The sequence below is a fragment of the Quercus suber genome, unplaced genomic scaffold, assembly GCF_002906115.3.
Source record: "Quercus suber isolate HL8 unplaced genomic scaffold, Cork oak 2.0 scaffold_590, whole genome shotgun sequence".
In the NCBI taxonomy this organism is placed as follows: domain Eukaryota; kingdom Viridiplantae; phylum Streptophyta; class Magnoliopsida; order Fagales; family Fagaceae; genus Quercus; species Quercus suber.
In genome coordinates, this window is record NW_027070035.1 from 118,906 (window position 1) to 141,989 (window position 23,084).

Sequence of the window (23,084 nt, forward strand, 5' to 3'; positions counted from 1 at the left end):
TCACTCATGCTTAGAATTGGCACATCTGTGCCATTGCTTGCTCATTCTTACCAATTAAAAGTAAAAATTGACTATCCCAAAAATAATTATCTATTTCTAGTTAAAATAAATAATAATCATCTATTCAGAATATGAGTTCTTTTTTTTATTGGAGGACTAAGAGCTTCCGAGAAGCATTACACCAGCGAGTATAGGAGGCATGGAGGTTGGGCCAATCGGAGGAGGGGCAATATGTGAAATGGTGAAGCCACAAAGACAAAACCTGCTCTTGGTCCTCCTCTTGTTCCAACATCTCTATGCTCTCCTCCAATACTTTCTCCAGCTCAACTCTTTCACTCATGCTTAGAATTGGCACATCTGTGCCATTGCTTGCTCTACATAGCAATGGTAGCCATGATAAGAGCATCTTCTTCTTTGTTTGCCTTTGTTGCTCTTTCTTGCTTTCTTCAATTTCATAGAGTCCCAAAATTTTGGCTTGCTTGAACAAGAATGCTGCAATAATTAGATAGCTTAGTATTTCAAACCTTAGGTATCTATTTCAAGAAGAGTGGGCGACAGATCTATGTCAACGTCATGATAAATAAAAATTTGAATTACTATTTGTATAATTGACGACTCATCAATTTTAAAAGTTTGTGTAGTATCCTAAACGTCAATTTGACCCAAAAAAATCAATTTGGACATCACAATTAGTCTCTTATAACAACAACTTGAAATTGAATGAACTTCTCCACATGGTAAATATGTGATACATTTTACAATTAAATTATGGGTAAAACTTAGGTAATACTGTTCCTTAAATTTTGCTCTTAAAATTCAGTAATGTTATTTTACAGTCACATCTCTTACCAAATCTTTGATTTTGGGTTTTTCTTTTTTTTTTCTTTTTTTTTTCTTTTTTTTTCTTTACACGATATGGTCCAAGTTTTAACAAAGTTGGCATTGCTTTCATGTAATGTGTTGCATTGGTATTTGACTCAAATAATAAATGCATACGCTGGAAAAAGATTGAGAATGAAGGAAGGAACCTTAAAACCGTGTATACTGTATAATTGTAATTAGAATGTCGTGCACCCCAAATCTAGTGAAATTTTCAATTTTCTAATAATTTCCTTGGTTGAAAAGTCAAATCAAGATGGCAATAGCAGCCGATCCCTATTAAAACTTGTAGTTAAAATAAATAAATCCCAAATTAGAACTAATCTTCACTTCCATGCCTGATGATGACAAAATTAAGGTCCTGATTAAATAATCCTGATCGAGTAAAGGTAATACAAAGACAATTCATAAACATGTCCGGAAAGCAGTTAAAGGACCACCAAACTAATGACCAAACCAATCATCAAGCATTACATGACTTTTTCCCAAGTGACACATAAATTTATTCACCAATAATACCCATACGAATAATTCATCCAAGAAGCATATTCTCTCGCAAGAGCCGTCAAAACAATACTAAATAATAATCTTGACTTGGATATGTCCCTCGCATATCTTCTGTATTTGTATATCTAATCAATTTTAAGTTTACAAACTCGAATATTTTTACGTTATAAACCGTAATTAGTTGCCAGTTACTTTTACGTGTACTCAACTTTTTTTTTCTCCTAATATAACCCCTTTTCTTTTCTGAGAATCGTGTTGGTATAGCCTAACTAGTTACTGTTGGTAGTCACTTGGTACATTCAGCCAGGGGCATAGCCAGAAATTTTTGCTTGGGAGGCCAAGATAAAAAAATCATATTGATTTGCAATTCAAGAAAAATTCAAAATATAACATTCATACATGTCTTGGCGCATTAGTTTAGAAATACAAACATTAAATCCAAAGTAAGTCTTAACTATATATGTATCACATATATATATATATATATATCATAAGATTACTACTAGAATTTTTTTATTAGTGTAATTCAAATTAGCACTCAAAATACTAACAAGCTAATCGACCAATTGAACATCATAAGGAAGAATTAATGAAGAGAAATTGAAGCGAGAGCACTCAGTAATGGCAATGAGTATTGAGTAGAGTCTTTTGGGTGACTATAAAGTGCAAGGGGATATTGTAATAGTTTTGTGAAATTGCAAAACTTAAGTATAATATCTAAAGTGTAATACTTTAGATTTTTCAATTAAATTCAAACACATGTTTACCATGACAAATAAAATACAAACAATATTATCATTTAAGGACAATTAAATTCAATACAGAATTTAATTGGGAAATATAATGTACTACACCTCAATTTTATGACTTTATTCTATTAGGAAAATTGAATGAATAAAAAGTGGTAAAAATGAGGGGTAAAACTGTTGTAAAGGACATGGACATGGACATGAACATTAGGACATGGAACATAGTCTTAGCCTCTTAGCATAAAATAATTAAATAAATAAAAAGGGATCTGCCAATGGCTGTGCTTTTAATGGAGAATGGAAAAAACAAAATGAATGAATCTTTATGGTTGAAAAGTGGGGATTTGAGACGAGGGAAGGGAGTTCTTGTGGCTGACATAGAGGAGTGGGGGCCAAGTTTTTTACCTTACAGGGGCCAGCTATTAAATCAAAGGGACTGAGAACTAGTTCTCCCTACAATAAGAGAGGATTTAAAAATTTTGGGGGGGGGGGGGCAATGCATTACTTAGCTCCGCCCCTGATTCAGCCATAATTAATTAATTTGAAAATTACACCGTTTAGTTCTAAAGCTTTACTTTTATCCCCAAACATTAACATATTTGCTTTATATCCCTATCAGAGTAGGGTTGAAGCTCATTCCTGCATTCACTTTTGATTCGTTTTTCGGGATTTATTTTAAATTATATTTGTGAACTTTAATTTATATAGATCTATTTTAAATTATATCCATCTACTTTAATTTATATAGGACAAAATATATATATATATATATATTACACTTAGTTGTTGAGATGACAATGCATATTTGTGTTTTTAATTTAATTAAATATTTTAATGTAATATATTTATACTCTGATTAGATTTATTGCTGAAAATTAAAAATTAAAAATGCTATAACAAAATAATTTTTAAATATGTAAATAGTATACTCAATTTTAAAATTATTTTTACTAAAAAAGTATTTGTAAATCTCATAAACAGTAAACTTACTAAAAAAATGCACCCACTAAAAAACACAAAATGCACTTTTCAAACTCACACTTATGACAAACTTTTGCCTTTCATGTCGAATTTTAAAACTTTACTATTTTAGACAAATTTGTGTTGGATTTATTTTAAGGACAGTAAACCAATAAGGCAATAACAGTAAACTCTGATAATCTAATTCAGGCAAAGCATAATAATCATATTCTAGAAATTTTAGAAAGTGAATAAAAATAATATACCTGAGATCTTTACAAGGGAACCTTGTAGCCGAGGCTGAGCCCAAAGACCCAGCCAAGCCAAATTCGACGCCACCGCCCACTTGGAAACAGCTTCCTCCGCGCAGCCACAAGCCACCAACTTCTGAGCCAACCACAACAACTCAGCCGCCAGTTTCTCACCCGAACAAGGCTCCAACCGGTTCATCCCAACCGGACTCTTCTTAATAATCCCGAACTCCGAACCACCTTCAAAACCCGGCTCAACCCATACTCGACCGGTCCAGAACCAGAGCCGCCATCCCCAGCTCGGTCCTCCTGACCCCTTGCTCAACCGCAGCGGCTTCAAGCTGAGTAAGAGTCCTATCAAAAGCCAATGAAAGTACCTTACGGTTGACTTCACGTAAAGCCTCTGAACCTTCCCTATTATTCTCATCAAGAAGCTTCTCTGCTAAAGATCGAACAACTTCATACTTTCTAGAGCTAACTGGGATGTCATTAACTATGGACAGAAGCTGTGAAAGTGCTCGAGAAATACCCGAATCGCCGGTGGGCACGTAGTTATTGTCAGTCTTATTTGTAGTAGGGTTTTGGGGAATAGGGTTGAGGAGGGAAGGAAAGAAAGAAGGAAGAATACGAAGAAGGAAAAGGAAGGCAGCGATTAAAGTGTAGCGAATGAGTTCGAGGAGTTTGTATTTTTCGGCTATGTTGACAACGGATTTGTCGGCATAGATGAATAGAGTGGTCAACAGATTTCGGAGGAGAAGAGGAGCCATGGTGGTCGGAGAAGAATATTCCATCATGCCCATATGATTGTTTTTGGTCGATGTGGGTTTGTGTGAATCAGTGAATCGATATGCTTATGACTTTAAGGACTGAAGGTGTGATATTGGTTGTGGGGTTGTTGATAGATTGGTGGTGAGATGTGGTCTGGTTTAAGGAACTGAGGTTGAGATTCCTAATGCTATTTATTTGAAAGAGATGTCGGGTACAACTGTTTGGTGGCTGTGGTGTGCCTGTGTTCTTATAAAAGACAATTGCGTGAAGACCACGACTAATTTTCCATTTATTTATTTAGATTTTTTTTTTTCTTTTTTTGGGGTAAAATACAGTAACCTGCTTGAGGTTTGAAATAATGCTAAAAGCTTCCAAAACTTCTTTAAAATGTTCAATTTAGTCCTTTAAACATTAAAGGCGTGTAAAGCCGTTTATGCATCAAAGACATGAGAGAAGAAGAGATGGGAGAAAGAAAATCCACTAGGATAAGATTTGGCATGGCAAAGGAACAAAAAAAAGAAAGAGGAAGAGAGAATCAGGTGAAAAATAGAGGAAAAAAAAGAAAGAAACAAGAGATAGAGAGAAGGCCAAGTATGTGGACTGTAGAGGTGTGGTGTTGATTGTGAGGATAAGAAGAAAGAGTGAAACCGCCAGTAGGTGTGGTACAACTGGTAGGTGACTGCTTAGGTTTCACTACATCCTAAGTTCGAGTTCTTGTGGAGACTGTAATTGCAATTTCTAGTAAGTCCCAGAAACCAATAGAGCTTGGGGTGTGTATGAGTTCGAAGTCTCCGAGCTCCTATTTGAGCTAGTGAAACCCATGGGCTTACTCAAATGTACCATGGGATGTAGGACAATGACTGCCACATGTGAGTTCTCTTTCTTTTTTTTTTTCCTTTAAAAAAAAAAAGAAATAATGGAGAAAATATATATTTTTTGTAAATAAATAAATTCTTTGAGTCTAAAACAAACAGTGTTACACACAATTTGCCTTCAAGGACCAAATTGGTTATTTTTAAGAAGCTTTGGATGTGCTCGACATTATCCTAAACCTCAAGGTAGGATAGTGTAATTTACCTTTTTTTTTTTTAAGAGAGATAGATTCAATTTGATTTCTCTTTATCATGAAATCATCAATTAATTTTTGGTGTAGGTAAAATTAAACTCTGAATTTCTTATTCAAATACAAGAAATTTTATTAGTTAACCCAAAATTTTACTTATTATCTTTTAAAATAATTTTAATAAAATAAATAAGATTCATATGTCATAAGTTGTAATAAATAAATTTGAAATCATCCTAGTTTTATTTATTTTTTATTTTTGATAATTCAATAATTAAGATGAGAAATTTAAATATTAGATATCTTTGTTAGAAATATTAAAATATGCTATCTACTTAAGCTACACAACTCTTGACTTATTTTTACCTTTCAAATTTGTTATGGACAAAGAAATTTATTAATTGATGTCTCTCTTTATATGCCATACATGATACCATTGTCATTTAAGTTTTTCAAAAGTTACCTTAAAATTAGATTCATGAAGAATAAAAAAATATATATGATGGTCCATTAAATGTGCTCCAATCTGCCATATTTTTTACAATGACAAAGTTAGTTACAAAATTGGTTGTAACTTAATACTACAACTTTACTCCATATCTTTTTATTGGGGGTGAATTTTTACAAATTCACTATTGGATTACATCTTCTTCTTATATCCACTACGCTTGCAAAATTTCTAGAAAATTAAAAATCAATATATATATATCATCAATAAATTGTTTAAATTGTAATTTTTTATAATTTAAAATTATGTATAAAACATAAGAATATAGATCATATAGTAAATAATATTTGATTAATACAAAATTTTACATGTGTATTAAGCGTATAAAAAACATGCAATTCAACTGTTAAATTTTCAAAATATGTAGTAATGTTTATTTTATTAAGTAAGATTATAGCCTTAGGCTACAACCAATTTTATATCTAAACTTTGTCCTTTTTTGAAAGTGCAGAGATACTACTATTTTTATTACAATAACAAATTTTGGTTTCAAACATGTATGAAGCCTAAAGCTCCAACCAGCAATATGAAGATGGCATTTGTACCTGTCATGTCCAATGCACATGATTCACTTAACTCAAATAACCAAGTGAGTCATGTGCATTGCACATGACAAGGCACATGTCATCTTTGATCCTTCTATGGGTGGTGGGAGCCAAATATTCTCCTTAATACAAATGCTTCATGAACTAAGATGGCAGCTTAGGTTTCTAATGACATATCAGCTATACATGAACAGAGCCACGTGCCCCCCAAATTGTGTATATATATATATATAGAGAGAGAGAGGTACTAATTCTAGCAATTTAATTCAACAAAATTGCACATAGCCCCCCCTTAAGGATATCATTGTCCTTCTCAAAAGCTATAAAAAATTTATGAATCTAAAATTGAAAAATAAAATTAGAAAGCCCAAAAAAAAGTAGCCCAACAAAATAAAATTACCAATAGCAAAGTTAAAGAAAATTTAGTCCAATCAATCAATTTTAGAAACGCCATCATTAAAAACACTTGAATCAAAACTAATCTATGAACTAAATTCTTTGATTATTTCATCAAATTCCAACTATGAATATTATCAAAACTAGTATCAGCCATGATTGAGTCTAATTAATATTGAGATGGCAAGATGATTGAGGTAGAGAGAGATGAGATAGGTACAGGGGAAAGGGAGAGAGATCAAGTTGCATAGTTCTGACCACGGAGTTGGATTTCAAAAGGAGATGAGAGAGGTATAGAGTTTGGTTGGCTTAGGAAGAAGAAGATAAGAATGGGACATGGGGTAATGGGAGAAAAGAGATGAGAGAGAAATAAAGTTTGTGTTTTATTGTAATGTCAAAATGTGTGGCTCTCAGGCTTTTCAAAATATTTACTACAATGTCATTTAGCATTGTTACTAAAAATTTGAAAACTACTCTAAATGTGTTCTCAAAATACAATGTTTAATTACCCTAAATTGAGATTCGTAACTCAAATGCTCTTAACCAAACACACTTATTTTTAGGACCCACAACTTTTTTTTGAGGATAAATAGCAGATAGGGCCTACAACTTTCATGTTTAAACATTGAAAGTTGTTGTTTAAACTCACATACATACAAACAAACCCTACATTTTGTCTTATTTTTTGTGTTTTACTTTATGTTCCACCAATCACAACTTGCCATATGTTTTTTTTTTTTTTTCTTTTTAAACTTTAGTCATTCTATAAAGAAAGTGAAATGGATATAAACAAATTGTAATTGGTGAGATATAAAGTGGAACACAAAAGCACAAAAAGTGAGAAAAAATATTTGTATTCTTTTTCTTATTAAAACAGTATATTATTGTTTAATTAACAAAAATCAAATAGTAATCTACATTAATTGCTTTTGTGGAATTGCTACCAAAAAATAGGTGAGGAAGGAGGTGAATGTCAACCAAGCAGAAAGAGTTTTAAATTTTTGACAAACTCCTTGGGCTTTTCTAGGTTAACTGCATGGCCTGCATTCTTGATAACGACCAACTGTGCATTTTCCTCCACATGCCTATTCCAAAAATGTCAAAATTCACTTGGTTAAGTTGGTTCAGAATAAGTAATGGACTTTAAAATTCAAATAATAAGCTGAAACATTTGCATTACCTTCTTAATCTGTACCCCAATTCCAGAGGGAATATCTGATCTTGCTCTCCCCAAATTATTAGCGTGGGCTGGTTTGAGAGACAACCAAATTTTGAGACAAAGTTAATAAAATGAAGCAATAAATTAATAAAAATAAGTGTTGTGATACTACGATTGAATAAGACACATTACTTTTCCCTCAACAAAATAAGATAAAATAAGACACATTACTTCTGTATATGCAATTACGAGGCACCAGCTACTATGTAGTTGCAGATATTCTCTTTTCATAAACTAGTTAGAGTAGCACGTGAAAGGCATGTGCTTGTTGTGGAATAAGAGCAGTGATTAAAGTCAATTCTAAATTTTATTTATATAACAAAATAAAGATATAAATTATTTGGTTTTTAAAGTACATAAAAATTTACATTAATCAAAAGAGACATTAATTTTAAAAATTTTGATAATTATACCATAAAAAATTAATCTCATTCATATAGGAATTTTGATTACTCACAAAGTTAGGGAAGCTATTTAACATATAAATATCTATTGTACTATAATAGTTTTTTAGTACCTCTTTGCTAAAGGTAATATATCTACTCAATAAAAACTTCTAAGAATGATAATAAATATCATCATCTTCCAACAATAAGTAATTGAGTTTTGCTAAAATAAAAATAAAAAAATAACAAGAGGCATGTGGCATCAAATTTTTCATTAGATAAATTATAAGTTTCAAAAATTTAAACCTAGAAAATCAATGTTCTTTAGATAACAAATAAAACACCTTATATTATCATTTCAACTTTCCAAACATTACTATCATCTAAAACGCAAAACATGTGAAGAAAATTTTTGGGATGTTAAAATTTAGTGGGAGTATTTTAGACATTACACAATAAAATATTTTAAGAATCATAAACTTTAATTAGGGTTTAACCGAGAGAATCACAATATGATATATTTGCTCTTATTCAAAATATTAAGGAAAAATTTCTTGATTTTAAAGTTAAAGGAGGAATTGTAAACTACCCCAAATATAAAGGATAAAAAGTTTATTTTATCCTAAGTTTTTGTTTGTGTGTGTGTGTGTGTGTGTGTGTGTGTGTGTGTGTGTGTGTGTGTGTGTGTGTGTGTGTAAAACTATGTGTTTTTACTTAAAATGGTGCGTAAAGAAAAAAAATACAAAAAGTCAACTCAAGAAAATTGTATGTGAAACAGTGAATTTTAGCTTAACAACATTGACGAAACCAATAAAAATTTCTATAAACACAACAAAATGACACAACGTTTTCATAATACATTTATAATTTTGTTATATTTTATTTTGATTTGTAAAAAATTAATAGCTCAGCAATTTTGAAAATATTGTGACAGGTTGTTATTAGTAAGCAAAAAAGTAATTTCATTAGCAAGTTTAAATTAGAACTGTGGGGGAAAAAGCCCAAAGCTACTTAATGAGCCCGGAACCCCCTGTTAAGAACTATTGTATTTCCGAGGATTAATAGGTGCTTGGGGCGGCCCATCTAAAGCAGAAGGCCCAGAACCAGAAGGGGAGTGTCGTCCGAAGAGGTCACCATTGATCCGAGGACATCTCGCTCCTCGGCTATGATGAGCCTTGATCAAGCGAACATGTGGAAGGTCTGACTAATCTTCCCAACGATCCCAACGGTAATGATAGGTCTTGGGTGAATCCGGAAATGATCAGAACTAAAAAATATCTAAAGGAAAAGCTGCTACCACCGCATTTAATGCGCTGCAACAGCTTTTCTGGCCGCATTTATGTGGAGAAGACCCCTGAACAGTGCAACCTCAGCTACCGCCACTCACAAAGAACTAAAGTAGACACATGACGTGATATGCACTTAAGTAGATGCGTGGATGAAGAACAGGTGGACGATGGAGATGATAGGAAGGGATGCTATATAAAGAAGAAGGGTCCCTAATAATGGGGGATCGGAGAAGAAAAAGAAAAAGAAAGAGAAAAGCTTTACTGCAGCTCTAAACGTTGTAATCACTGTTCACTCAATAAAACACCTCTTCGGACATTCATTCATGGAGTTATCTGAGCTTTAGTTCACGTTATCATCACCGCACGTAACCTAGCCAACTGTTCTATGCTTCATAACCAGCCCAGCTCTTTCGCCCACTCTCTACAAATTCATTGTTCTGTGTTCGTTGAGCCTTTGACCCATATCCTTTGGGCTTGGGCAACATAAACTGACCCTACAAGAACCAATAACAACTTACTATCTATAGTTCGTTATGAAAGTATTGTGAAAAATATTGTGGATGTAACACTTTTTTCCACAATAACTTTATTTTTAGTTATGGTTGATTCCAATATGATTTCTTATTATTTTACTTTGATCTATAAGAAATTAACACCTCAAAAATTATGAAAATATTGTACCAATTTGTTGTGTTAATATTTTATTATTTTGTGAAACATTGCAAATTGAACAAAACAAAAATAATGTAGCAAAACTACTGTAGCTTTACGCATTCCAAAAAAAAAAAAGGCCGGTGAAACAATGCAAGTTGAACAAAACCAAAAATACTGTAGCTTCAAGGCATTCGCTTTTTTTATATATAGATAATATAATATAAAACAAAAACAAACTGGTGTACTTGAGAAGAAAAAAAAATCTATTTCACTGGATTGACCAAATGCCTTAAATAAGTATGAAAGATATTTTAGTAGCATTACCAAAATACTATTTCTAACACTATTCCTAAGCCTATTGGCTCATTTTATATAATGTTGTGAAAAATGTTGTAGATGTAGAACTTTTTTTTGCACAAAAACTTTATTTTTAGTTGTGGTTGGTTCTAATATGATATTTTATTATTTTATTTTGATATATAAGAAATTAACACATCAACAGTTGTAAAATATTGTGCCAATTTGTTGTGTTAATATTTTATTATTTTGTGAAACGTTGCAAATTGAACAAATCAAAAATAATGTAACAAAACTACTATAGCTTTACGCATTAAAAAAAAAAAGCGGCTAGTGAAACTATGCAAGTTGAACAAACCAAAAATATTGTAGCTTCAAGGCATTCGCTCTTTTTATATATAAATAATATAATATAAAAACAAAAACAAAATGGTATACTTGAGAAGAAAAAAATCCATCTCACCAAATTGGCCAAATGCCTTAAAAAAGTATGAAAGGTTTTTTTAGTAGCATTAGAATGAGTCCAAAAACTTGACTAAACCAAAAATTTTCCTAACACTATTCTTAAGTTTATTGGCTCTTTTTATATAGTTAATAGAAATAAAAATAAATAAATACGGTAGCTGCACATATTCTCAATGAACAAAAAACATTCAATTAGTTACATAGAATATAGGATAAAGGTAAAAACACCCCTTGTGATTTGGGTTAGGGACAAAAATGTTCTTAAGAATTTCAATTTTTCCTTATAACTCTACGAGGTTTCTGTATCCATCAAATTACTCTCTGTCACCAACTTTTGTTAGAGCATTAGTATCCGGCTTCTAAATAAATACGGTAGCTGCACATATTCTCAATGAACAGAAAACATTCAATTAGTTCCATAGAATATAGGATAAAGGTAAAAACACCCCTTGTGATTTGGGTTAAGGACAAAAATGTTCTTAAGAATTTCAATTTTTCCTTATAACTCTACGAGGTTTCTGTATCCATCAAATTACTCTCTGTCACCAACTTTTGTTAGAGCATTAGTATCCGGCTTCTAAACAATATCTCATTTTACCATCTTAAAAGTTACTTTATTTATTATACCATTCCATTTTACAAAACACCCAACATCACAACTTTTATTTTACCATACAATATATTAAAATAATATATCTACATAATAAAATAACAAAACTCACGTCTACTAATGCGTTTACTAACTAAAGAGAAGTTCCTTACATCCTCTATTTTTTGTGACAAAAAAAAAAAAAGAGATTCTTAGCTCGGAAAATTTGAGAGTTTGAGGCCTGGCTACCTCGAATTAGCCATAGATTTTTCTATCCTCCTGCTTTTTTCTATGTGTTTTTTATGCTTCTTTTGTTGATTTCTTTGTTAATAGGGGAGGTTTTGTTTTTTTCTTCGTTGAATCAAAAAATTTTGAGTTTTCTGTTGAGGAAGGTGGTTCTTTTTTCTTATTACGGATCTTTGAGAGAGGTCATACCTCAATGCGCTCTGTCTTTATGGGAAAGGAGAGTGCAAACTGATTTGTTTTCCACTTGGAGGAATTAATTTCAAAGCAATCACCTGGTCATTATGCAAGATCGATTAGAGAGGGTGATATTATTTTCATCCTTCAATTGGGGTCCAACACCCATGGCTCATTTTTAATGGTTTCTAAACTTCTTCATGGTTGACGGAAGGGTAACATAGTGATACCTAAGGGAAGATTGGGTAGTGGCTAGCAAAGCTTTGGCCTAAACCTGAGGAAAATTTTAAAACCAGCTTCTCTTATTAGTCAGGGATCGTTTCATATAATACAGAGTGCACCAAAGACTGAGGCGGCGGTGGTGGTTGATAGGCCTCATAACCATGGTGGTGCAAAATATAAAGGCAAAGCAACCATAAGTATTCCCAAAAGAGATGCCTCAATATCCTATGCATCAGTGGCTGCGGGGAAATGGAAAAACACCAATGGCAGAGGAGTCGAAGGAAAGAATAAATCTGCATTGGTTGGGGTGAAGATTTTGTCAGATTTCAGCCATAATTCCTACAAGAAAAGTATCCTAGGACAGAGGGAGCAACTTGATGCGAAGTTTTTGTCAGATCTCAACCGTAATAACCGTGATACCTGCAAGGTAAGTACTCTAGGACAAAGGGAGCTTCTCGGGGCGAAGGTTTTGTCAACGATAAAGGGAATTGAAAGTGACAGGATAAATTCTGAGCTATCCTTGAATCTTTTTATGCGTATGGAGCGTGGGTTAGATAGAAGATGGGCTATAGTGTGGTCTGAGGTTAATGAAGTGGGCCTAAAGCCCATTGACTATTATAAGCCCAAACAAAAACTTGTCCCTTCAGTTGGCCAAGTTCTAAACCCAAAGCCCTTTGACTTTAATAAGCCCAAACAACAACCTGTTTTTAAATGGCAACCCAAACCATCACAGCCCACTATTCCTTTCTTGGCACAATTTCAGACCCACCCACACTCTAAGTACTCCTCGCAAGTTCCTCCATCTCATCTTATCACTTTGGCATCAACAGAAACTTCTCTGGTGGGTAGCGATAAGACCAAGGTTAAGCTAACTCTGACCCACATGGAATCAACATGCACCGAGATGTTTCTCAACAATTTTGATGCTTCTGTGACTAAGTCTCTGTGTTTCGATGCTTTCATGGATGAATCCCTGTGTTCTGATGGTGATGTGGCCTTGCAACATGACATCCAACGAATCATCCTTGAGCATACAAATGACGTCATCAAGAAATAGGGGAATTCTGAGTAGTGGGTTCTTGAATTACAAGATGGGAGGAGGGTGGCAATCCCGATTCAAATTTCCTTGCCACCGGGAGATGCTATTGTTGGAGTGGATGACTCGAATCAGTTGGCGTTGGTACCGGGAGTGTCATCGGAATCTAAGGAGATAAATTCATAACTGGAAAAAGGGGATGATGTTTTTGTGGAGGATTGGGTTTCAGATATTTGTTCCGATGTTGCTTTTCAGTTTACTGAATCTTCGCCACCTCTAAATGTCAAACCACTGGCTTTCTCTTTGCCTATGGGTGTTTTAGATATTTCTGAAGGGTCAGTAACTCTGGATGTGGAGAGATTGCTGGGTAAGGTCAATTACTAAGAATGGTTTCAAGAAAAATTCAATGCTTTTGATGTTTTTCTTAGGACATCCCTCAAAGGTTTGGAAGAGCCAGCAACCAAATTCCTGTTGACTATTGAAGCTTAGTTACAGCAAAGGGCTATTAAGGAAAAAACTGAAAAAGTCGTGAAAAGCTCAAGGAGGAAAGGAATAAGGGAATTGAGGGGTTTATTTAGCTCTATCAATTATGGTTCAGCTTCTTCAAGGCGCATTGGTAATGGTAAGGAAAGGGCTCTAATTATTTCCCAATGAATTTAAAGATTTTATCTTGGAATGTTAAAGGTTTGAATGAGAAGGAAAAACGGCTCAAGGTTCGTAATTTTTTAGGTTCTTAGAGGGCTGATATTGTTTGTTTGCAAGAGACAAAATTGGAATGGGTTACAAAAGGACTTGTTAGAAGTATATGGAGTTGTCCTTACATAGATTGGTTATATTTGGGTTCAAAGGGTGCTTCTGGTGGAATTCTGCTCATGTGGGACAGAAGGGTGGTTGAAAAGATAGAGGAAGCAGTAGGGCATTTTTCAATTTCGTGTAGGTTCAAAAACGTCAGTGACCAATTTGAGTGGGTTTTCACAGGTATCTATGGTCCAAATTTGAACAGGAAGCGTCAATTTATATGGGAGGAATTGGCAAGCTTGAATAGTTGGTGGAATTTACCATGGTGTTTACGAGGTGATTTTAATGTTATCTGCTTTTCTTTGGAGAGGTTAGGGGCAGGAAGATTTACTCGCTGCATGATTGATTTTTCAGATTTTATATCTCTTCATGGGCTAATGGATAATCCTTCGGAGGGAGGTCTTTACACATGGTCTAACTCCACCTTAGCCTCTAGAATAGATCGGTTTTTCTTCTCTCCGGTATTGGCAAATTATTTCACTCATTTCTCCCAAAAAAGGCTTCCTAGAGTGTTATTCGATCACTTCCCAATTCTTTTGGAGAGTGGGAGTCATCGAAGAGGGCGAATTCCTTTTCATTTTAAGAATATGTGGTTGAAGGTGAAGGGGTTTTTAAACAAGGTGAAGTCCTAGTGGGAGAATTACCATTTTCAAGGGACTCCTAGTTACATTCTTGCCAAGAAGTTGACTACTCTAAAAACAAATCTAAAGAAGTGGAACGAAATAGATTTTGGCAATATCACTGCCAAGAAACAGCAATTATGGAGTAAGTTGAATGCTTTAGATGTAAAAGAGGACAATCAACCTCTATCTGAGGAGGAAAAATTGGAAAAAGTATCATTTCGCACTGAGCTTGAGAAGGCAGCCTTGTTAGAGGAGATTAGCTAGAGACAAAAGTCCAGAGTGTTGTATTTAAAGGAGGGTGACTCCAATATGAGGTTTTTTCATAGGATGGCTAATTCTAATAGAAGAAATAATTGTATTGAAAACCTTATGATTGATAGGGCTTTCTCTTCCAACCAGGATAGGATTACTGAACATATTGAACAATTCTATATGAACCTATACTCTGAGTAGCAAGAGCAACAGTCTTTCCCGAATGTATTGGATTTTCTAAGGATTTCAGGGGATAATGTGGATTGGTTAGAGAGACCTTTTGAGGAAACTGAGATTTTTGAAGTCATCAAGGAGTTTAATAGGGATAAATCTCCTGGGCCAGACGGTTTTTCGATGGCATTCTTTCAAGCTTGTTGAGGGATTCTCAAATCAAATATCATGGTTGTGTTCCACCATTTCCATGTTACAGGTCAGTTTGAAAAATGCTTGAATGCAACTTTCATTACTCTCATTCATAAAAAAGCTGCAGCAGTGGAAGTAAAGGACTTTCAGCCTATTAGCCTTGTTAGGGGGGGTTTATAAAATACTTGCTAAAGTTTTGGCTATTTGTCTTCGCATGGTTTTAGGAGAAATCATTTCAGCACCTTAGAATGCCTTTGTTCTAAATAGGCAGATTCTTGATTCTGTTCTTATTACTAATGAATGTCTTGATAGTAGATTGAAGTTTGGTCAACTAAGGTTGTTATGTAAATTGGACATAGAGAAAGCCTTTGATCATGTGAACTGGGAATTTCTTACACACTTGCTTGAGCGTTGCAGATTTCCTGATAAGTGGAGGCAATGGATTTCATTTTGTTTATCAATGGTTCGTTTTTCTATCCTTATTAATGGTTCTCCCCTTGGGTTTTTTGGAAGTTCAAGAGGGTTGTAGCAAGGTGATCCTTTGTCCCCTTGTTATTTGTGTTGGTTATGGAAACCATCGGTAGAATGTTGGATAAGGATGTCCATGAAGATCGTTTGTCAGGTTTTAGTGTAGGTGATTCCGCTGAAAGATCTTTGGTGGTTTCCCATCTCCTTTTTGCTGATGATACTCTAATTTTTTGTGATGCTAATATTGATTAAATGCTGATTCTCCGAATGGTGCTCATTTGGTTTGAGGCTGTGTCTGGTCTGAAGGTAAATTTGGGTAAGTCTAAACCGGTGGCCGTGGGGGCAGTTCATAACATTGATCTTTTAGCAGTTGTCTTAGACTGCAAGCAAGGATCTCTCCCAATGAAATATTTGGGTCTTCATTTGGGGGCAAAATTTAAGGATAAGTCAATATGGAATCTAATTCTAAAGAAGATGGAAAGAAAATTAGCAAGTTGGAAAAAATTATATTTATCCAAGGGAGGTAGAGTCACTTTAATTAAAAACACTCTCTCAAATCTTCCTACTTATTTTCTTTCTTTATTCCCTATTCTAGCTTCTGTGGCCAATCGAATTGCTAGACTTCAACGGGACTTTCTGTGGGGTGGCTTAGGGGATGAGCTCAAATTTCATCTGGTTGATTGGTCTACAGTGTGTACTCTGCTTTCTTCAGGTGGTTTGGGGATTAGGAACCTGAGAACTTTCAATGTAGCTTTATTAGGGAAGTGGTTATGGAGATTTGGGCAAGAAAGGGATGCTCTATGGTTATGGAGATTTGGGCAAGAAAGGGATGCTCTATGGTGTCAAGTGATAGAGGTGAAGTATGGTTGTGATTGGGGTCGTTGGTGTTTTAGCTCTTTCTCTAGTCCATATGGAGTCAATTTGTGGAAAAATATTAGAAAGGGGTGGCCCTCTTTATCTCAGTTTATTCTGTATGATATTGGAGATGGATCAAAAGTGCAGTTTTGGCTAGATCGTTGGTGTGGAACATCTTCTCTTGTAGATTGCTATCCTGAATTATATAGGATTTGTCGTATCAAAGAGGTAAGTGGCGGATCTAATCAGGTACACCAATGGAGTCCTCTATTAGGAGATTCTTTTTTGTAGGGAGGTGCATAATCGAGAATTGGAAGCTTTCAGGAGTTTCATAAATACCATTGATAGCACTCCTGTAAGGGGGATTAGGGAGGATAAGAGATGTTGGCTGCCTTGTAAGAGTAAGGGGTTCACAGTTAGTGCGTACTACCATTTTCTAGTTGGCCATAGTAAGTAGTTTTTCCCTTGGAAAAACATTTGGAAGCAGAAGATTCCCTCTAGAGTGGCATTCTTTGTATGGACCGCTGCCTTGGGGAAATGTCTAACAATTGACAATCTAAGGAAAAGGAAGGTTTGCATTTTGGATTTGTGTTATATGTGCAAGAGTAATAGTGAATCTGTTGACCATCTATTCCCTCATTGTTTGGCTACTTTGGAGTTGTGGGATATGGTTTTTGGTTTATTTGGAGTTTATTGGGTTATGCCAATGTCTGTTGTTGGGCTATTTGCTTGCTGGTGAGGTCGATTTGGTCGCCATCGTAATGGAGATATATGGAAGGTTGTTCCTCATTGTTTGATGTGGTGTATTTGGAAGGAGAGAAATAGTAGGTATTTTGAAGACAATGAGCGTTCCATACCTGATCTCAAGCTTCTATTCTTCAGAACCTTATTGGACTGGTTCTTTGTGTGGAGAAACCAACCTTTTTCTTCTATTTTGGATTTACTTGGTTCTTGTAATGTTCGCTTTTGAGTTGTTCTCCCTTATATACTCCCTGTGTACTTGAGTGTCTCTCTCTTTTTGATTTCAATAAATCTTTATTACTTATCAAAAAAAATTAATAATAACAAAACCTAAAACCTAATCCACCTCTATTGGGATTTTTTTTCAAAATAACACCTATTTTCAAACAATTTCGTTAGTTGTCATCATTTCTAAACTATTTAGAAAATTAACATTTCGAGTGTCTTAGACTCAATTTCAATGTAGCAACTCGAGTATCTAAGACTCGATTTCTATGAAAATCAATGTGGAAATTGACTCTCGTCCACAAATTCACTAAGAAGAAAGAGGCAGAGATCACTAAGAAGAAGGCAAATCAACAAAGAAGAAGGAAACAACAAACCCAAATCAATCAAAAACAATGAACCCACACTTGTGCTCTCTGAACTTCCATGGCCGAGCTCCTTGGCTTTTCCTCCAACCATCAGCAGTGGTCCAATCTCCAGCTCATCTCTCTCAACCCGAACCAAAACCATTTTTGTGATTTGTGGGTTTGTTCCTAAAGGGGGTGTGGTTTCTGCCGTGGGTGGGTATTTGTGGGTTTGTTTCTAGGTTCTTGAGGTTGTTCTTAACTTGGTCTTTGTGGGTTTGTTCTTGATTTGGTCAGGAGAAAGGGTCTAGCCTCTAGAGAATGAAGAACGAAGGAAAAGGAAACAAGGAAAAAAGTAAGGAACTCGAGACTAGTCCACTCGATTTGCTACAATGAATTCAACTCTTACAAACTCAAGATGTTAGTTCTCTAAATAGTTTTCAAACGATGCCAACTAATGAAATTGTTAGAAAAATGACATTATTTTGCAAAAAAAAAAAAAATCCCCTCTACTACCGCTGCAACCACTTGCTGCCACCACTACCACGAAGAACAAACCTAAACTGATTTTTATCTCCAAAGCTCAGTACCCAAATTTTTTTTTATCAGTTAAAAACCCAAAGTCATCTTCAAGCACATATAGAAGCTTCCTCTAAGTATACCCATTAACAATATCATTTTCTTGAAGCTCCTTCAACAACCTCATGGCCTTTTTTATAGTGAAATTTCCAGCACCATGAATCCACACAACCTTTCCTTGTCTGCAGATCTCCACACAACCCATGGATCAACAAAACCCAGAAACCTCGGCCACCGAAACCCATGACCACGCCACCACCATTACCACGACAACCTCCCACCTCCACCACCATGAACCCACAAAAAAATCCATCCCACAATCAAATCAAACCCATATCAAAATCCGAATCCAAGGAAACAAATAGAGCATAAAGCTAAGAAAGAGAAACAAAATTTACTTTGAGAGATTCAAAATTTCAGATGCCTTCTTGAGCTTGATTTCGAGCTCCATCAACTCAATAGCCTCACTAGCTCTAATCACGGCAAGCAAGGCACAAATAGCAACGACGACCTCCACAAGATTTGGGCTTGGGCTTGGATGTCGCTGGACAAGATGGTGGCCAACGACAACCAGGGCGACCCAGTTGCAAAGAGATGTGGGAGATGGAGAGACAGACGCTATGAGAGAGAGAGAGAGACATGGGAGATGGATGTATAAATTTTTACAATTACAAGTCCTTAGAGCATCCACAGCAATGAAGCTATATGTTTAGCTATTTGGCACCACAAAAAGTTACTTTATCTATTTTACATACTCATATGTTGCAGTAGTGAATTTATTTTAACTTTCAACACAATAAAATAATATATCTACTACAGTAAAATAATACATCCTACAAAAAAAAAAAAAAAAAAAAATCCCCTCTACTATCGCTGCAACCACCTATTGCCACCACTACCACGAAGAACAAACCCAAACTGATTTTTATCTCCAAAACTCAATACCCAAATTTTTTTTTTATCAGTTGAAAACCCAAAGTCATCTTCAAGCACATATAGAAGCTTCCTCTAAGTATACCCATTGACAATGTCATTTTCTTGAAGCTCCTTCAACAACCTCATGGCCTTTTTTATAGTGAAATTTCTAGCACCATGAATCGACACAACCTTTCCTTGTTTGTAGATCTCCACACAACCTATGGATCAACAAAACCCAGAAACCTCGGCCACTGAAACCCATGACCACACCACCACCATTACCACAACAACCTCCCACCTCCACCACCATGAACCCACAAAAAAATCCATCCCACAATCAAATCAAACCCATATCAAAATCCGAATCCAAGGAAACAAACAGAGCATAAAGCTAAGAAAGAGAAACAAAATTTACTTTGAGAGATTCAGAATTTCAGATGCCTTCTTGAGCTTGATTTTGAGCTCCATCAACTCAGTAGCCTCACTAGCTCTAATCACGGGAACCAAGGCACAAATAGCAATGACGGCCTCCACAAGATCTAGGCTTGGGCTTGGATGTCGCTGGATAAGATGGTGGCCAACGACGGCCAGGGCGACCCAGTTGCAGAGAGATGTGGGAGACGGAGAGACAGACACTATGAGAGAGAGAGACAGAGAGAGAGACATGGGAGATGGATGTATAAATTTTTACAATTACAAGTACTTAGAGCATCCACAGCAATGAAGTTATATTTTTAACTATTTGGCACCACAAAAAGTTACTTTATCTATTTTACATACTCATATGTTGCAGTAGTGGATTTATTTTAACTTTCAACACAATAAAATAATATAAACATCACAATAAAATAATATATCTACTACAGTAAAATAATACATCCTACTACAAAAAAAAAAGAAAAAAGAAAAAGAAAAAAAACACCACCACAAATATTCTAACCGACAGTCTGAACACAATTTTTTTTTTTTTTTTTTAATACCTTTGAGGCACAGTGCATAGCTAAAGATAGTTGTGCACTGTAGCTGAGAAGCTAAATTTTTTGGCTATAGCTCCACTACAGCAGCTCCAAATAGTTTTTTAGCACCACTGCTGCAAGTGCTCTTGTAAAGCATTTTTTTTGTGCTTTGATGCTAAAATTTAGCATATTTTCACATTTACAAGGCCGGGTACAAATGCTCTTAGTCGCACCAACAAAAAAAAAAAAAAAAAACATCATTTGACCTCTCCCGATCCCATTAAAAACTCTCACTCAACTCATTCACGTCAAACACAAAGCTAAAGGGTTACTTCACCATATTTCAGAGGAAACACACAAAGGCTTTGATCTACTAACGTGAGGAGAGAGTTTTCATTGCCATTGCAATGGGGGTTCATTGCTAAGGGTGGATAAGGAAGAACTGAAATCTTAGGGGATATTTTTTCCATTGAGCTAAAATCCTAAACCATCGAGTGTATTTTTGCATTTTACCGTAGAAAATATATACATATATATTAAAGTTAACTTCCTTAGAATTAAATATTTTGTTATAGTAATTCTATTATGCAATGAGGCTTATAGAGTAGAAATCCTCCCACTATTTAACAATTGAGTTATTATTATTATTATTATTATTATTATATTCTTTTTCCAAGCCTTCTTTTCCAACTCATTAAGAACAATTCTCATATAAAGCATCTAATGTAGCACGGTGGCAGCACAGAAGCAAATTTAAAATAAAAAAAATAAGAAGAAGTTCCAAGACGTCTGTTATCATTTATGACTAAAGATATGAGAAGAAGTTCCAAGAATAAGTGGTTTTTTGCAGCAATGTAAATAGAATCGGTCAGGAAAACCATTTAATAAAAGAATTTGTAATTTTGTAGTTATCATCCCACACGATAATGGTAATGGCATAGAAAAAAAAATTCAAAGTTTTAAAAATTTACATAACAACATAGAATTATATAGATACTAAAGATATGAGACAAATTGATTATGAGCCTATATATATTAAGTTTGAGATTCCACAAGTTTACCACTTATATCAATAAAGCTTCTCTCAGGGTTTAATTTTTTTTCTTTTTCTTTTTTTCTTTTAATGTTTATTGACATTAAACACGCTTTTCATTAAGTATGAATAAGATTGAACAAGAATGATATATGATAACCTGTTTGATCACAGGAAGGTCCGAAAGTGAACGATCTTTGAGTACTGTCTGAAATTCTCTCCTTTCTTCAACAAAGTCTTTACACATCACCTGTCCAATTTGAAAATAATAAAAACTCAGCTTTCTTAAAACATGACAGGTCATTGATTTTTGGTTCCATTGATAGTGATAACTCCTGTTCCTCAATGAAAATATCTAGGTTCAATTCTTCCACCTCCAATTAATTTAATGTAACAATAATAGATGAGAGACATAAATGGTTTAACAGGTATCTTTAGGAAAATTGTTAACAAGCTATATTAAAAAAGTTTTAACATTATTTTCCTGAAAAATATAAAAAATTATCAAAAAAATTAATTACTTTCTAATTTTTCCATAAAATGTTTCTAAAAAAAGGTTCTTGAACTAATGCCCTTAGGATACTCTTTTAACATTTTTCTTGAATTAAAGCATTTGCTTCAAAATGAGTAGTTGGTTATAATTATTAAATTCTTTATTTATTTATTTATTTATTTTTTATTTTTTATTCTAGCTGAGTATAGGTTGAGGGAATCCAAACCTCAAATGGGGGCCGGCGCCGGAATGTCCTCAGGAACTAGGCCAGACCCCAATCGGAAATTCAGACTGACTTTCAAAAGCATTTAAATTTAAACAAATTAGATGTCACATTTTCAAGCCATTTTTGCTCAGCAATGCAATTTGAAAATTTATTCGGTCAAATAGATTTGTTTCAAACATATATCGAAAAATACAAAATAGCTTCTTTTTGGAACTTGACTCTTTCAACATTTGACATGAAACTCGCCTCTTTAACAGCCAAGTTCGACTTGAAACTAGTAAAAAGAGGCTAATCTTTTAATAAAAATTTTGAAACAACTCTATTTAACCAAACCATTTTAAATTTTTTTTATTATATAGAAAAAATAAAACATTTTTATAGTTGTATAAATTTTAACGTGATTTTGTCTTACAATATTGAGAATGGTAAAAACTTAACTTTTTACTAAAAAATCTACTGTAAATTAAACATTTATATTGTTTTTATAATATCCTTATAAATTTATTCTCATTTATAATTTTTATTTTAAAAAATATTTGAACCTCTCAAGTGTTTGAATTAAAAAGGTTTAACTTTTTTTTCTTTTGAGAGAGGAAGATCATAATTTTTAAAAATTTTATTATTTTTGTAAAGGGATTAAAAAAAAATTTACAAAATTTTTCCTCCCATCCTCCGACACACCCATAATTCCATTTGTCTTTGACCAGTACAAAAATAAAATAAAAAATCCTACCAATGTGGTTTCTATGCTTTCAGGGACACCAGAAACGATGTCAACATACAAGTTCATCTTATTTCATTTCTATTAATTCTCCCCTGTTTGGAAGTAAAATTTTCCTTTCCCGAGACAATGTCTTGCTACAATATTAATCCATTTAAATTTTGGTCCATAATTGTCGTTTTATTGATTTTGACAGTTGGATCTTTATGAATGGAAAAGAATACTTTCTTCTAATAGAGAGTAATCACTAGGGATGGGTTAAAAATCAGGGGAATACGACAAAGCA

General features: G+C 34.2%; 1 protein-coding gene and 1 long non-coding RNA gene across 2 annotated transcripts; both read right to left on the minus strand.

Annotated features, from left to right (window-relative positions):
* Nucleotides 1–67: 67 nt before the first annotated feature.
* LOC111995806 (uncharacterized) lies at nucleotides 68–4,343 on the minus strand. Its single transcript, XM_024027747.2, is given in 4 exon segments — nucleotides 68–492; nucleotides 3,362–3,529; nucleotides 3,532–3,625; nucleotides 3,628–4,343. Coding segments are annotated over 4 exon segments (1,128 nt in total). The 5' UTR covers nucleotides 4,147–4,343; the 3' UTR covers nucleotides 68–145.
* Nucleotides 4,344–7,489: 3,146 nt separating this feature from the next.
* LOC136063885 (uncharacterized) lies at nucleotides 7,490–21,624 on the minus strand. Its single transcript, XR_010625541.1, has 3 exons — nucleotides 21,519–21,624; nucleotides 7,807–7,874; nucleotides 7,490–7,711 (listed from the first exon to the last, which is right to left on the minus strand). It is a non-coding gene; the product is annotated as an uncharacterized LOC136063885 (long non-coding RNA).
* Between the last annotated feature and the right edge of the window lie 1,460 nt (nucleotides 21,625–23,084).